Source organism: Pleurodeles waltl, chromosome 5 (assembly GCF_031143425.1).
Source record: "Pleurodeles waltl isolate 20211129_DDA chromosome 5, aPleWal1.hap1.20221129, whole genome shotgun sequence".
NCBI classification, from domain to species: Eukaryota; Metazoa; Chordata; class Amphibia; order Caudata; family Salamandridae; genus Pleurodeles; species Pleurodeles waltl.
In genome coordinates, this window is record NC_090444.1 from 772,212,809 (window position 1) to 772,230,529 (window position 17,721).

General features: G+C 42.3%; 1 protein-coding gene across 1 annotated transcript in view; it reads right to left on the reverse strand.

Moving 5' to 3' along the window:
• Positions 1–4,553: 4,553 nt before the first annotated feature.
• The window catches only part of SMIM26 (small integral membrane protein 26), a 64,137-nt gene continuing 50,969 nt past the window's right edge, over positions 4,554–17,721 (reverse strand). The window contains exon 2 of the mRNA XM_069234731.1: positions 4,554–5,179. Within this exon, the coding sequence (XP_069090832.1) occupies positions 5,013–5,179 (167 nt within the window). The 3' untranslated portion in view covers positions 4,554–5,012. The remainder of the gene's footprint in view (positions 5,180–17,721) is intronic.

Below are 17,721 nucleotides of genomic sequence, written 5' to 3' on the forward strand. Positions count from 1 at the left end.
GACAGGCGTTAGCTATGTGATAAACTGCCTTCCTGCGGGGCCCTGGTGACGAGAAAAACAAAGTGCCCAAGAAAATAAAAGTACTTTGTATAGACAATGCACCTTTACTGCACACATTTTTCAAAAGGGTTGTCTTGGGGGCGTTTATTCCGAGTGAAGTATTTGTGTTCTACCTTTGAAGGGGCAGAATTAGTTGTCTTTGACAGTACATCCTCCGTAAAGGCCTGAGTGTGCGGTATTTTCTCAGCAGGACAAATGCCATTTATAACACTATACTGCATGTTTCTTTACCGTTAACATTTACATTTTGGAGCATGTGTACAAAATCAATGTTATTAACCTTAATAGCCTTTATAACACTGTCTTCCTTGCTTCTTTACCTAGGATATCAGAATTGACATGCATATTTTAATTATACTGTAGAAAACGTTCTACGTTAAATTGCATGAAGGGATTTCTGAAATTCCCTTGAGCAGCACTTCTGAACTGTTTAGCTAACAGTGAGCACCTGTTACATAACCTGGAGTTGAGAGGTGGTTTATGGTTCTGTGTCATCCATTAACACTGCAGTTAGCCAGAGAGCGATGCAGGGTATACCAGGGGCAGGCAGTGACAGCGCAGAGATGTTTAAAGCTATCCCTGCAGTGGTTCCCAAACTGTGTGCTTGATGCACGGCTCCCCTTGCTAGTTTTGACGCCGCACCAAGGCACTGCGGCACCATGGAGATTTAAGGAAACTTTAGCAACACAAAAGGATGATGGATGGAGTGATGAAACTTGTCAAACACTCACCCTCAATCACAGATCTGGGTTAAATCCATTATAATTTTGCTTACCATGTCACACCTAGTTTGGACCCAGCCATATGCAAATCAGTCTCGACCCTGGTCCTCATGGGAACAGTCCACTCCAAACTGCCAAGTTAGGTCCTCCCTGGAACAGAAACAGGCTTCTTGGGACCTGTTTTGGGGTTCCTACCACCCTGTGTTCCCCCAATTGTCCCAATAAAAATGCTACCCCACTTGTGTGACTTGGCCTAATGCCCCTGACAGGCTCACATCAAACCAGGATCAATGAGTCACACTGCTAGGCTCCCATTGCCCTTGGTTTGATGCTTGCCTGTTGTGTGCACTAGGCCCAGCCATACAAGCGGGGTAGCATTTTCAGCAAGAAAAGTTGGGGAATGGTAAGTGGTAGTTAATTTGTGGCTCCCTGCAGAATTCAGAACTTTCCATCACAAAAATATGAGGAAAATGTGTTGTTTTTCACTCAAAGTTTGGGATTTGCATGGGATTCTGGATAAATCATCCTGGTGATAGCAACACCAGTCACCCCATCCTGAATTCCCTAAGGTGTCTAGTTAAAAAAAAAGTATAGGTTTGCAAGGTTTCCCTATGTGCCGGCTAAGCTAGGGCCCAAAATCAACAGGTACACACTTTGCAAAAAACATAAAAATAGGTCAGTTTTAGGAGGGGAAAAAAGAGAAGTATCCAAGTTGCATTTTGGGCTGTTTCCTGTCATGGGCTCTAGACCTACCTACACAAGTGAGGTACCATTTTTTTTTTTTAAATCAGAAGATATGGGAGAGCATGGAATAGTATGATATTTATTATTGCCAATTAGATTTCGCTGCATTAGTGCCTTCCAAGTGTAAGCCAGAATGTAAGAAATTAGACATTCTGAAAATTACCCTCTAAATCAGGGGGCCTACACCCTTTTATCTAATAATGAGAGCTACTTATGTTCAATGAAAATCATCATGAGCTACTAATATTTTTAGTGTAGTAATTACCACTTCCAACAAGATTACATTAGTGGCCCGACTTTGCAAGATTACTAGCAGCGTTCACCTCAGTTCATTAGGCACAGTTGCAATCCATAATGTGAAAAGGGCCTGGCAATGTGGAATGCCTCTGTGCATAATACATAGGAGGTGTAGCTGCAGTGTCCCCAGCACAAAGGTAAGAATATTAGTGATAAGTCTCCACAATGCCTCATGATTTATCACTGAAATTATTTTTCGAAAATCATCAATTTTCTCTAAATATTAGCTTATGAGCTCTGAAAATACACACATTTTTGTATGGAATGTGTACCTATATCAATTTAACCAAGTAAAGGCTTCTAATTAAGTAGACTGGACTTCACACTGAAGAACTACTCACAGGTAGCTGGAGAGCTACCTGTAGCTCACGAACTACTCGTTGGAGAAGTCTGCTGTAAATCATATGCTAATAAGGGTCCCCAAAAAATGTAGGGTTGCACCAATAAGCACTGCTCCTAAACTCCATTTCTTGTGCTCATCTCACAAATATGTAGGTTACCTTGATACCCATTTTTCACTCTACATATTTCTCCATATGAATTGGTCTTTACACAATGAAAAACCATTGTACAGTGCAGCTCAGTTGTTGGCTCTGGGTACCTTAGGTTCTTGGAGAACCTACAAACTCTATAAATCCCCTACAAATCTCCACAAACAAAAGTGTCTAGCAAATGTATTGGAACACTGCTTTTGTAAATCCGCCACTGTGACAAAAAGTTATAGATGAAAACATCGTCATAAATGGCAGTTTTTTTTAAATTTAATTTCAACAGTTAGTTTTATTTAATTTCAACAGTTAGTTTCTTTGGGAAAACCTTCAGAGATCTACACATATGACCCCTTACTCAATTCAGAACCTTATCTAATGTATTGCCATACATAGCTTTCCTAGATCACCCATGGGTGCTACACTGTTGTGTACTACAAACTGGAAGTAGTTTGAAAGCACCAAAAATTGGCTCAGTTTGAAAAATGCCAAAACTGTAATAAAAAAATATATATTTTTTGTATCAGCTCTGCATATTTCTGAAAGTTGGGAAGGTGGTGACTTTAGCACACTAAACCGATTGTTGATGTGATTTTTTTATGAAAAGATAACACTTATCCTGAACACTTTTTTCTTATTTTTGCCACAAAACTCAAAATTTTGCTAATTTGGGCTATTTTCTCAGACCCCTCCATTTGAACTCACAAACCGTGAATACCCTTAGAATTCAAAGTATGTTAGAAAAAAAGGACACAAATTTGACATAGATACCTTATGTGGTAAAAAAAAAGAAGAAAAAAAAAGACATGGAGGCCTAAGCATGCTAGCCAAAATAAATGCTTAGAACAGGGGGGAAGCTAGCGGCAAAAAGGTTTAATGTGCAGCTTATACACAGATACATCCTTGCCACTCAGCTGCAGGTCACTGTTTACTGACTTAATGAGGAATGCCTGTTACCTCGTGGAAAATGGCACACCAACGTAGTCCATCTGACTGTACTTCCTTTATCAACGCCTGATTCGGGTTAGTCACCAGGTCCTTGCTTTTTAAGGATACTAAAAAGTGTTATGTTAAGGCTGCGTCCATATAGATTTGCACCAATACTTGTTGAGGTATTGGGTTGTGCAAATCATTGTGATAAAAGGATGACGTGTCTGTGGTGGTGCCAGACTATATTTCACATGGAATACATGTTTGTCAACTTTGTACATAAATCTAGAGAAGACGTTTAACATTGTAAGATAAAGACAATCAGGTCAATTGTTGCTGGCTTGTTGATACCTACTACAAAATCCTGTGGAATGCTCCATCTCTAGAGCCACCAACCCGCTCTTTCATGTTTTGTCAATTAGCGGGGTCGGAGGTGTTTGGGTAACAATATCTACACTGTTTTCAAGAATGCTGTAGTACAGTTCCCCATTTCTATGAATGCTAAATTAAAGTGGACAAACCGTGAATTCATGGACTCCTAACTGAATGACATTTGTAACCATACTATGGCAGCAGGTTAATGCATGTTACAGATTTACACATTATGGGGGTTATTCTAACTTTGGAGGAGTGTTAATCCGTCCCAAAAGTGACGGTAAAGTGACGGATATACCACCAGTCGTATTACGAGTTCCATAGGATATAATGGACTCGTAATACGGCTGGTGGTAAATCCGTCACTTTTCCGTCACTTTTGGGACGGATTAACACCTCCTCCAAAGTTAGAATAACCCCCTATATGTTTTCACTAGACATTATTTCACAGATCAGCATTAACAGATCCAAATCCAAGATGTAAAATAGCCGATTGCAGATCAGTACATTTGATATGATCTTGTCCAGTACTGAATCAAAATACCCAAGGATATCACACAGTAAAAGGGTAGTAACAGGAATAGGAACCTGAAGTTGTTATTCTTTATTTACTCTTTAAACTTACTAGAACTCAAATAGCTTGGAACTTAGGCTCACTCTGAAACCTATGCTAGTACAACCTGTACATAAGACGCTTTTTTTTTTTTTAAACATACCACCTGCCATTCTAGGATTGTACTACATTTATGTGAACTCTGTCTATTTTGCAGTCTACCTTGGTGAAGAATTGTGATCCTTTACTTCGTGAGAGTCACAGTTATATGATGTGTTAGTTTATTTAGTAAGAAAATTAAATTAAAGCTTCAAAAATGGCAAATGTTAATAGTCATCTGATGGCTCTCTCACGTAATCAGTGATCACTGTTGAAATACATAAGCTTGATTAAAAAGCTTTTATTTTCGGTACAATTATGCTAAATTTCTTTTCATGGTGAGGTGCAAACTATGCTCCTAAAAAAATCGAGGTGACAAGCACTTACATTAGAATTTGGTGACTCTATGCCCCCCCCGCCCAAAGATCCCTCCTTTGTTAAAACTACTTTCGGTAGGAAAGTGAATGTGTTTCAAAGGTGTTTTTCTCTAAAGTTTGATGTTCCTTTGTAAGTTTTACAAAAAAACTATGATTCCTAGAACAAAGATCACAGTAAACACATCTTTAATTAGAAAAAGCACACTGTAGAAAGCACGAAGCAGTTCAGGATTATTCTAAAGCAAATTTGAATCAAATCCCATTTCAAAATGTTCGTCGCTCAAATTTCAGCCGCTGAGTACTCCAATGGTAATAGCAAATTAGTCCATGTGCAGAATGTTCAAAGTCAGAGTTCATGCCCACACAGTTATTTTTCTGGACGGTTGCCAAAGACTGAGTTAACGTAATTGTAAATACGGGTTGTGTAGGGTATGAAATTCTCTTTATATACCACCTTTTGTTCAAAAAAAGGTCGAAGCTGCTCTGATTTAATTGGTGGCTTAGGCTCAGAAAATTCGTGCAATTCTTCGTGATCTGAGAAAAACAAAATAATAGGTTAAACATTGCATATTTGCCCAGTTTTGCATCATTGTGTCTAACGAACCAATAAATTTGAGAAAGAAAAGTTAATTATCTACAGTTATGGATCTGCAAAGACCTGTGGCGCAGGCAGTGGTGCCTCTCCAAGTGACTTTGAAAGGGCAACTGTGAATATGATGCATGTGTGTGAAAATGGAAAATGTCACTTACCCAGTAGTGTACATCTGTTCGTGGCATGAGTCGCTGCAGAATCACATGCTGTGCACAGTCCGCCGTCTGGTGTTGGGCTCGGAGTGTTACAAGTTGTTTTTCTTCGAAGAAGTCTTTTCGAGTCACGAGACCGAGGGACTCCTCCCCTTTCGGTTCCATTGCGCATGGGCGTCGACTCCATCTTAGATTGTTTTCCCCGCAGAGGGTGAGGTAGGAGTTGTGTATGTTAGTCATAGTGCCCATGCAATGGAATGAATACGTATGTACATAATAAAGGTTAAAGTAATATATTTACAAATGTACAATTGTTTAAGATCTACTTCTAAACGGCTACAGGCTCCCGGAGAGGCGGGTGGGCGCATGTGAATCTGCAGCGACTAATGCCACGAACAGATGTACACTGGGTAAGTGACATTTTCCGTTCGATGGCATGTGTAGCTGCAGATACACATGCTGTGCATAGACTAGTAAGCAGTTATCTCCCCAAAAGCGGTGGTTCAGCCTGTAGGAGTTGAAGTAGTTTGAAATAATGTTCTTAGTACAGCCTGACCTACTGTGGCTTGTTGTGCAGCTAACACATCTACACAGTAGTGCTTGGTAAATGTATGAGGCGTAGACCATGTTGCTGCCTTACATATTTCGTTCATTGGAATATTTCCTAGAAAGGCCATGGTAGCCCCTTTCTTTCTGGTTGAGTGTGCCTTTGGTGTAATAGGCAGCTCTCTCTTTGCTTTAAGATAGCAGGTTTGAATACACTTAACTATCCACCTGGCAATGCCTTGTTTTGAAATTGGATTTCCTGTATGAGGTTTTTGAAAGGCAATAAATAGTTGTTTTGTCTTCCTAATTTGTTTTGTTCTGTCAATGTAGTACATTAGTGCTCTCTTGATGTCTAATGTATGTAGTGCTCTTTCAGCTACGGAATCTGGCTGTGGGAAGAACACTGGTAATTCTACTGTTTGATTTAAGTGGAACGGTGAGATAACCTTTGGTAAGAATTTTGGATTTGTTCTTAGAACTACCTTATTCTTGTGTATTTGAATAAATGGTTCTTGTATGGTAAATGCCTGAATCTCACTCACTCTTCTTAGAGATGTGATGGCAATGAGAAATGCAACTTTCCACGTTAAGTATTGCATTTCACAAGAATGCATGGGTTCGAAAGGTGGACCCATGAGCCTTGTTAAGACAATGTTGAGGTTCCATGAAGGAACAGGTGGTGTCCTTGGTGGTATAATTCTCTTTAGGCCTTCCATAAACGCTTTAATGACAGGTATTCTAAATAGGGAAGTGGAATGAGTAATCTGCAGGTAAGCAGATATTGCGGTGAGATGTATCTTTATGGAAGAGAAAGCTAGATTTGATTTTTGCAAATGTAGTAAATATCCTACTACATCTTTTGGAGATGCGTGCAATGGTTGGATTTGATTATTATGGCAGTAACAAACAAATCTTTTCCATTTATTTGCATAGCAGTGTCTAGTGGAAGGTTTTCTAGCTTGTTTTATGACCTCCATACACTCTTGTGTGAGGTCTAAGTGTCCAAATTCTAGGATTTCAGGAGCCAAATTGCTAGATTCAGCGATGCTGGGTTTGGATGCCTGATCTGTTGTTTGTGTTGTGTTAACAGATCTGGTCTGTTGGGTAGCTTGACATGAGGTACTACTGACAGGTCTAGTAGTGTTGTATACCAAGGTTGTCTTGCCCATGTTGGTGCTATTAGTATGAGTTTGAGTTTGTTTTGACTCAATCTGTTTACTAGATATGGAAGGAGAGGGAGAGGGGGAAAAGCGTACGCAAATATCCCTGACCAATTCATCCATAGAGCATTGCCTTGGGATTGATGGTGTGGGAACCTGGATGCGAAGTTTTGGCATTTTGCGTTTTCTTTTGTTGCAAATAGATCTATTTGAGGTGTTCCCCAAATTTGAAAGTAAGTGTTCAGTATTTGGGGGTGAATTTCCCATTCGTGGACTTGTTGGTGATCCCGAGAGAGATTGTCTGCTAGCTGGTTCTGGATCCCTGGAATAAATTGTGCTATTAGGCGAATGTGGTTGTGAATTGCCCAATGCCATATTTTTTGTGTTAGGAGACACAACTGTGTCGAGTGTGTCCCCCCCTGTTTGTTTAAATAATACATTGTTGTCATGTTGTCTGTTTTGACAAGAATGTATTTGTGGGTTATCATGGGTTGAAATGCTTTCAACGCTAGAAATACTGCTAACAGTTCTAAGTGATTTATGTGAAACTTCTTTTGATGCATGTCCCATTGTCCTTGGATGCTGTGTTGATTGAGGTGTGCTCCCCACCCTGTCATGGAAGCATCCGTTGTTATGACGTATTGTGGCACTGGGTCTTGGAAAGGCCGCCCTTTGTTTAAATTTGTACTGTTCCACCATAGAAGCAAGATGTATGTTTGGCGGTCTATCAACACCAGATCTAGAAGTTGACCCTGTGCATGTGACCATTGTGATGCTAGGCATTGTTGTAAGGGCCGCATGTGCAATCTTGCGTTTGGGACAATGGCTATGCATGAAGACATCATGCCTAGGCGTTTCAATACCATTTTTGCTTGTATCTTTTGTGTTGGATACATGGCCTGTATCACCTTGCGAAATGTTTGAACCCTTTGTGGACTTGGAGTGGCTATCCCTTCTGTTGTGTTGATTGTCGCTCCTAAGTATTGCTGTGTTTGACACGGCAAAAGGTGTGACTTTGCATAGTTGATGGAGAAACCCAGCTTGTGAAGGGTCTGTATGACATACTTTGTGTGCCGTGAACACCTTGTTAGCGTGTTGGTTTTGATTAACCAGTCGTCTAAGTAAGGGAACACGTGTATTTGCTGCCTTCTGATATGTGCAGCTACTACTGCCAGGCATTTTGTAAAGACTCTTGGTGCAGTTGTTATTCCGAATGGCAACACTTTGAATTGGTAATGTATTCCTTTGAATACGAACCTTAGGTATTTCCTGTGGGAAGGATGTATCGGTATGTGGAAATACGCATCCTTTAGGTCTAATGTTGTCATGTAGTCTTGCTGTTTGAGCAGTGGGATAACGTCTTGTAATGTGACCATGTGAAAGTGGTCTGATTTGATGTAGGTATTTAGTGTTCTGAGATCTAGTATTGGTCTCAGAGTTTTGTCCTTCTTTGGTATTAGAAAATACAGTGAGTAAACTCCTGTGTTTTTCTGTAGGCTTGGTACTAATTCTATTGCATCCTTTTGTAGTAATGCTTGAACTTCTAGTCCTAGAAGATCTATATGCTGTTTTGACATATTGTGTGTTTTCAGTGGGACGTTTGGAGGGAATTTGTGAAATTCTATGCAATAGCCATGTTGGATAATTGCTAAGACCCAAGTGTCTGTTGTTATTTCTTCCCAAGATTCGTAGAATTGGCTTAGTCTCCCCCCCACTGGTGTTGTAAGGTGGGGTTGTGTGACTTGTGAGTCACTGTTTATTTTGAGGGGTTTTGGGACCCTGAAATTTTCCCCCGACTTCTTGGGAATTGGCCTCCTCTATATTGTCCCCGAAAACCTCCCCTTTGATATTGACCCTGGTAGGTAGGTGGTCTTGTCTGTGAAGTGTTGGTTTCTGTGGGTTGACCCCGAAACCCTCCCCTAAAAGGTGTCTTCCGAAATGTGCCTCTGCTCTGCGGGGAGTAGAGTGCGCCCATGGCTTTGGCTGTATCGGTGTCCTTTTTTAGTTTTTCAATGGCAGTGTCTACCTCCGGCCCAAACAATTGCTGTTCATTAAACGACATATTGAGCACAGCCTGTTGGATTTCGGGTTTGAACCCAGAAGTGCGCAGCCAAGCGTGCCTCCGTATTGTAACTGCAGTGTTTATTGTCCTTGCAGCTGTATCAGCTGCATCCATGGAAGACCGTATCTGATTGTTCGAGATACTTTGTCCCTCTTCCACCACTTGTTGTGCTCTTTTTTGGAACTCCTTGGGAAGGTGTTCGATGAGATGTTGCATTTCATCCCAATGAGCCCTGTCATATCTTGCCAAGAGTGCTTGCGAGTTGGCGATACGCCACTGATTTGCTGCTTGTGCTGCAACTCTTTTTCCCGCTGCATCAAATTTGCGGCTCTCCTTGTCTGGAGGTGGTGCGTCGCCTGATGTCTGCGAGTTGGCTCTTTTACGAGCTGCCCCCACACCTACTGAGTCCGGTGTTAGTTGTGTTGTAATAAATATTGAGTCTGTGGGAGGTGCCTTATATTTTTTCTCCACCCTTGGAGTTATGGCTCTGCCTTTAACTGGCTCCTGAAATATTTGTTTTGAGTGCCTTAGCATTCCTGGGAGCATGGGAAGGCTTTGATACTGGCTATGGGTGGAGGACAGGGTGTTAAAGAGAAAGTCATCCTCAATAGGTTCCGAATGTAGTGAGACATTGTGGAATTTGGCTGCCCTTGCGACCACCTGTGCATATGATGTACTGTCCTCAGGTGGTGACGGTTTAGTTGGATATGAGTCTGGACTATTGTCAGACACTGGGGCGTCGTAGAGGTCCCATGCATCGGGATCATCCTGGCTCATTGTGGTATGAGCTGGTGAGTGCGTTAGTGGTGGAGTTTGCGCCGGTGATGCATGTGTTGATTGTGGTGGAGAAGGTGGTGGTGTTACTTTCTTTACCACCTTTGCTTGTGGTTGCTTGTCCCCTTGTTGGAAAACAAGTTTCCTTTTCATCCTGATTGGGGGAAGAGTGGTTATCTTCCCCGTGTCTTCCTGGATGTGAAGCCTCCTTTGAGTGTAGTCAGTTTCTACAGTTTGAAGCTCTTCACCAAATCTATGCAATTGGGTGTTTAGTCCTTGTTCCTCTGTATAGGAACTAATTTTCGGTTCCGAGGCTTTTTTCAGTACCGAAACCTTTTCGGTAGGCTTTTTAGGCTCTGAAGAAGATTTCTTTGATTTCGGCGTGGTATCTCGGTGCCGAACATCTTCGGTGCCGCTGTCTCTGCGCCGAATTGTCTCGGAGCCGGTGTCTCGGCTCCGAGGTTGCTGTGTGGCGGTATCACGACCGGAGTCGGATGACTTCGACACCAGCATGCCCTTTTACGGTGCCTTGGCTCGGTCACCTAGTTTTTGGGTTAAGCCATGGCCTGTTGACAGTGGCGTCCCCTGGGCTTTTGTGGACTTTCGTGAGTCCTAATTTTCGACGTCTTAGTCACGGTTGTTATGTCTTCGGCGTCGGATTCCCCCGAATCCGACTCTTGGACGGAGAATGCTTCCTCTTCGTCCTCGAACCGATGTTGTCCTGTCGGCGTGGACGCCATTTGCAATCTTCTGGCTCTTCGGTCTCTGAGCGTCTTCCTCGACCGAAACGCTCGCCAGGCTTCTCACGTATCCTCCTTGTGCTCCGGGGACAGGCACAAGTTACAGACCAGATGCTGATCCGATATTTGTGATGGCATTTAGGACAGAAGCGGAACGGGGTCCGTTCCATCAGTCTTGAAGTTGCGCGCGGTCGGGCCGACTAGGCCCCGACGGGGGATCGAAATTACCCCGAAGGGCCACCGGAGCTCTTCAAGATTCGGTGTCGATTTGTTCTAACTAACCCGATACCGAACGTAACAATACGACGATTTTTTCCGAGATTCTAACTAACTTTCTGACCCGAAACACGGAGCGAAAAGGAACACGTCCGAACACGATGGCGGAAAAAAACCAATCTAAGATGGAGTCGACGCCCATGCGCAATGGAACCGAAAGGGGAGGAGTCCCTCGGTCTCGTGACTCGAAAAGACTTCTTCGAAGAAAAACAACTTGTAACACTCCGAGCCCAACACCAGACGGCGGACTGTGCACAGCATGTGTATCTGCAGCTACACATGCCATCGAACATACATATATATATAATTCTTTAATCCCTGTATAAACCGCAGTCTCTAATTTCTTTGTAATCTGAGACTAGTGACACCCAGTCACAGATTATAATGAAAAGATGTGAGAACTCGACTACTATAAATGTTTACAGTCAATTTCTGCCGCCAGCAGCCAAGGTGAAAGGCAGGTCACAGAGCATAACTGAAACAGCTGTTTAAAGCAACAAAAACCAAAGGTTGAAACAATCAATCCATTTTTATGAAGCGCAACTACCCACCCGTGAGGTTGCTTCTCTTTCTTCTGCTCTAGTTCAATAGTTTACAATGACAAACAGAGAGAATATGTTTATTTTTGGAACCTTAAAGGAAAGCTAGAAACTTTCTGCATGATTCCACTCATTCGGAGCCATTCGAGCTATTGCAGCTGTGGTTTTTTTTTAACTGACTTGTATTGAACTGTTTCAAATATCTGTTTGCAACAAATATTGAAAAGTTTGTGTGTTTAATTTTGCTCTAGAGGTTTTATTTTTATTCTTCATGTCTGCAAACCTGTTTGATTTTTCTTCTGAAAGTGCTATGCACCAAGGTTTTAAGTGGTTAAGGTTACGGTGTGACCATGCATTATGACAGTGGTTCCCAACCTTTTGACTTCTGTGGACCCCACTTTATCATTACTGGATCCCGGGGACCCCCACTGAATCATTATTGGAATCCGGGGACCCCCCACTAAGTCATTACTGAAAGCTGGAAGGATATTTGCAAGTCACCCTGAAGTTCCATAACCTTATAACTTTCTATAAAGACCTTATAAAGGCCTATAAAGGCCTTGTTCCCCTATATGGTTATAGAACTCCTCGGTGGCCTACAATAATCCTATAATATACAACATGGGATACTTTAACCCTTATACAAAAAAATTGGAATTCAGAAATCCCTGTATAAAATCCCTAATACGTTTTTACAGGTGCCTTGGGACACACCCAGTCGCTTGTAAGAGAGAAATTATGTAGCCACTCAACTGTAAGAAATTTTTACAAGTTGAATTGTGACATAACAATGTCTGCTGTCAGAGCCAGCAACTGAAAAGGCTGGTCACAGAACATAATAGAAGCTGCCCTTTCAAAAAATCTAAATTAACTGTGGCTTTTTCTTCTCCTGCTTTGTTTTTTTATTGATGAACAGTGACCAGCAGAACGCAACAGGTTTTTATTTTTGCATGCCCTAGGGAATTATAGAAAAGATATACTCTATCTGCATTTTTCTATACATTCCTGGCTACATCACTTCTTTTTTTAATCTGACTTATACAATACTGATTCTAATACCTTTTTGCAACAAATATCCAACTGATTTTTTGGCTATTTCATTTTGCACTAGAGATTCTACTTTTATTCTTCATTTTCGCAACCACAATACCTCTTTCATATGAAAAAGCAACACACCAAGGATTTAAGTGGTTTCTGGGAAGTTGCCCCAGGTGTCAGGGGAACTGGTAGGGGTGTCCCCCAGAGGCACCCTCACGGTTCAGTTGTCTGGGGGTACCACTCCAAGGAGGAGGGTACTCGATCTCAGCACGAGGGAGAGCCCACCCCTGTCTCCTGCTCAGCCTGAGGAGGGTACAGACCCAAGGGTGAGTGACCAGTGGCAAACTTCAAAGTAAAGTCTCAAGTGTTTGCAAGATCCTTCCTTGTCCAGGCCAGGCCCCAGACAGTCACCAGAGAGTCGGAGACGGCACTGTGTGAGGGCAGGCACAGTCCTTTCAGGTGTGAGTGACCACTCCTCCCCTCCAGCACAGATGGCTAATCAAGATATGCAGGCTACACCCCAGCCCCCTTTGTGTCACTGTCTAGAGGAGAGGTGTGAACAGCCCAACTGTCAAACTGACCCAGACGGGGAATCCACAAACAGGCAGAGTCAAAGAATGGATTAAGCAAGAAAATGCCTACTTTCTAAAAGTGGAATTTTCAAACTAACAATCTAAAAACCAACTTCACTAAAAGATATATTTTTAAATTGTGAGCTCAGAGACCCTAAACTCCACATTTTTTTCTGCTCTCAACGAGAATATGCGCTTTAAGGATTTTTAAAGGCAGCCCCCATGTTAATCTATGAGAGAGATAGGCCTTGCACAGTGAAAACCGAATTTGGCAGTATTTCACTGTTAGGACATATAAAACACACTAGTATATGTCCTAACTTAAACATACACTGCACCGTGCCCATGGGGCTACCTAGGGCCTAACCTAGGGGTGCCTTACATGTAGTAAAAGGGAAGGTTGAGACCTGGCAAGTGGGTACACCCGAGGGTATGGCTATAGGCTGTGCACAATATAGGGTTGGCACCCCACTAGCTGTTGGGAGGCCGGGGCTTGGCACAGAAACTGACAAGAGGCCTTGCTCAGCAACTAAGTCTCTGTGGCACATGGGCAAAGGAAATATGAAGCATTGAGTTGGGGACCCTCGGGTGTTGGATGCCAGCAAGGGGGGGTGGCCACAAAGTCTGAATTTGGGCACATGTGAGGTGTTGGGCACACACGTGGAGTTGGGTGCAGGGTCTGGCCCCAAGCGAGGTACCTCAGTACTAGTACTTGTACTGCTGTACTGCCAATGTAGTACCAAAAAAATAGGGTTGTGGTCACAGACCAAAATCAGTGGTCAACGGCCATTGTGCATTACAGAACACAGAGTCCCCAAGAACTGTAATGGCAGCTACAACATTTTCCTCCACATTGCTGTCAGCCAATAAGATTGCTCAGTACTGCAGGAGCAGTCCCAAAAAGCCCTCCAGGAAAAAAAGAACTCCCTCAACCAATCACAAAAACAACCATTCAGATATCACTATATTTTTAACCCCTTAAAGACCACCCCAGCATCTTAAACACAAACGACTGACTGGATTTAGACCAAATAATAAAAAGTATGCTTTCTAAGCAAAGGTCTAACTTTTGCCAAATATGGTGTAATTCCATGCAGATGTTTTTTCTGTATTGCTTCCCAAAGACTCCTATGGGAATTAATGTGGGAATACAACTCTTTGTGAGCCCCCCCCCCCCCCTTCTTTCGTGGCCACCGTTTGATGTATCACCCTGAAACGTAACAGGAAAGATCTGAGGCATATGAACTTTTTTTGAATCTTTTGTAATGTTTGTCAAATACAGCACCAAAGGAATTAGCGAAACAGAAGAAGTTCTTCCAATGGAAACTTTGACTCAACTAGAACTACACCGTGTTGACTGCTACCGAGTACAATATATATATATATATATATATATATATATATATATATATATATATATACATACATATACACTAATTTCGAAGCTTTGCTTGGCGGAATTACTATATGTACACCAATATTTAGAAGTGAGCACTTGAGACGAAAATATATGTATTTTCAGAACTCCTAAGCTAATATTTAGAGTAAATGTTTGAATTTCCAAAATATCTGTAAAGTTGATAATTGAGTGATAAATAATTTAGCACTGGGGTACTTATTACTAGTATTATTCCCTTGTGGCCAGGAGCATTTTGAACAATACCAGCAATGTATTACTCATGTAAAGGCATTCCAAATAGACAGAATCGTTTCCTATGTTACTGCAGTCAACCCTGTCTGATGCACAGAGATGTTCTGTTATGCGGTTCCAACTTTGGTAATAGGACTGCGTGCTTAGGTTGGCAGAACAGCAAAGTGTGGGAGACTGAGCCTAACCAGACACTTAGCTGCCGGCCTAACTCTTGGATAGGTCACAGTGCCTCACCCAAACCTCGAAACCCACCAGGGTAAATGGTGTTTATGGCAACCTGAACATTACACTCCAACTCCCCAGGGAAGCCATGGAAACAGAGCTTACCTCTTTTGTACTATTACTCATGCATGCCAAAAAAATTACAAAAAGATGGGAGATAAATTTTCAATACATTTATTGAAACAATCGCAATCTAGAATATAAAGAGTGAGCTGTGATAATTAGGCAGATGAAATAAAGCAAGGTAGCCATCATTATGAACATGGTAAAGAAGATAAATAATTAAACAATCCAACCATGTTGTATGTGGTTTGAGATGTACTAGAGGCTCCTACCTAACCCCATGTCTACTCTGAGGACATAGTGGTTGTAACCCTCTTCCTGGCCCAGTTAAATGATTAGCCCCAGCCCTATACCCATACCCAGAAAGAGTGCCAGGAACCAGCTTGTGGTGTAGATGGCAATCCTCCCGGGAGGTTGGCAGATCAGGGTCAGCCAGGCTTCATTTCACACAGCATGTTTCCCAGGATAGTAGTGGCCAGAATGCTTTCTGTCATCCTTGGGTCAGTGCACCATTTATGTAATATACCACACCACATTGGAAATGCAGTTCTGATGCAGTGATGTATCTATGTGATGGAAGCTACCTCCTGAATGGGCAACATAAGCTAGCATATAGTGTACCCGGAACCATAGCCTTGGACAGAAGGTACTGATTATGTGTCGTGCAAAGGCTAACTAAACATACCAAGTGCTCCTTGCTTTCCTAGAATAAAAGAAAATTGATAAAATTTATAAAATCCATTGCTAAAAAGCAGCCTTACTAAAATGAATAAAATGTGAATAAAACATGAACTGTAAAACTAAGCTAAAACAGGAGCGACCAAAACGGATCCTAGAGGGCTTCACAACAGTTCATTGCTAGCAAACATCCATTAACAAGCAGAGGACTTTTCCGTCCCAACAATATGTATAAATAAAACACACGTTCATGTTTGAATATTTTAAGCAAACGCCTCTCCAAGACCTCAATCAGCACTCATTACTCTTTGAGTCAACATAGTAGGTTCTTCCTCGCTCTAGTCTCCTAATGCAAGGACTTTCTGGCTCTCTGCTATCGTCCCCTCCCTATGGACTCTCTGGCCCCTTTCTTGTTCTGTCCAGACCCTCCAGGCTCCTGACTTTTCTCTTGCCACTCAGACCCAATTGTCAAAACCAACTGTTTCCCTCTAAGCCACCTGCCAGTTCTACATCCAGCTAGTCCCTCAGTACCAACAGCCATTTCATTCACAACCTCCACTTCCACTCCCCTCCTTTCTTGTAAGCAAGACCTAGTGCCAGGACTCGTTTTCCTCCTAACTCCTCCTTTTCATGCTTTCTACCAGAACTCCCAATGCCCACTGTCAGTACTCCACCAGGTATGCATTTTATGTTCTCTCCCAATCCCTTGCCATAATCCCAGCCTCCAAGCTCCAGTGATAAGAATTCATGCGTTTCAGTCCTCTGCCAAGATGTCACTCCTCAAGTCATTTCAAGTACTACATTCCTTCAGGCCTCAATCAGCACTTTCTTTCTACAGCTCACATTCAACAGTCCCTCTTCAGTGAGCAATCCCTTTTCCAGGCTCCTCATTTCCACATGGTCATTACAAGCGTTATCACCATGCCCCCAACCTATAGGTTTCTACTAGAACTCTTCTCTCCAAGTTTGTTCCAGAACGCACTTGTTTTTCTTGATAGTACTGTTAATTAGCACTTATACACGCTACTATCAACCCTCCCCTCCTCCAGGCCGCTCTCAGCACTGCCTTCCTCAGCATCACCATCTCTTTGACTGCATAAACAAGTACAAGAGTCCTTCACTACGTAATCCAAATCCCTGAGCAATGATTCCAACGCACCAGCCACTGTGGGTGCCCCTCTGTCAAGGAAAAATAAACAAAAACTGAACACTCTACCAGCTCTGTCCTAAGGAGCATCAAAAAGGGAACTCGACCTCCACCAATCAAAGAAGGTGAAATAATAATAGCAGCAAACAAAAACAGGGGTGACTGCCACTGCACCACGCAACCACTAAAACCCTCAGACTGGTCATGGCTTCCTAACAATCTTAGCTCCTGACCCTAGCACTCAGCCTCCTGTAAACCCAAACCCTGCAATAAGATCTAATTTGAAAATCAGCTCATGGAATATACAAGGTTTGATCAGCTCTGAAGCCAAGAAGGCAGCCATCAATGAGCTGAAGAAATGTGACGTCTTCGCCCTGCAGGAAACTTGGGCTCTCCACTCATCCCCTTGGTCTGACTTCACAATTTTTTCAGCATCAGCATCTGTCTCACAGGGAGAGGGCCACGCCTCTGGCAGGGTGTAGGAAGTTGGCTCTGTATGCACTATTTCAAAGTAAGGAATAGTATGCACAGAGTCCAAGGGTTCCCCTTAGAGGTAAGATAGTGGCAAAAAGAGATAATACTAATGCTCTATTTTGTGGTAGTGTGGTCGAGCAGTAGGCTTATCCAAGGAGTAGTGTTAAGCATTTGTTGTACATACACACAGGCAATAAATGAGGAACACACACTCAGAGACAAATCCAGCCAATAGGTTTTGTTATAGAAAAATATCTTTTCTTAGTTTATTTTAAGAACCACAGGTTCAAATTCTACATGTAATATCTCATTCGAAAGGTATTGCAGGTAAGTACTTTAGGAACTTTGAATCATTACATTAGCATGTATACTTTTTACATAAAACACAAT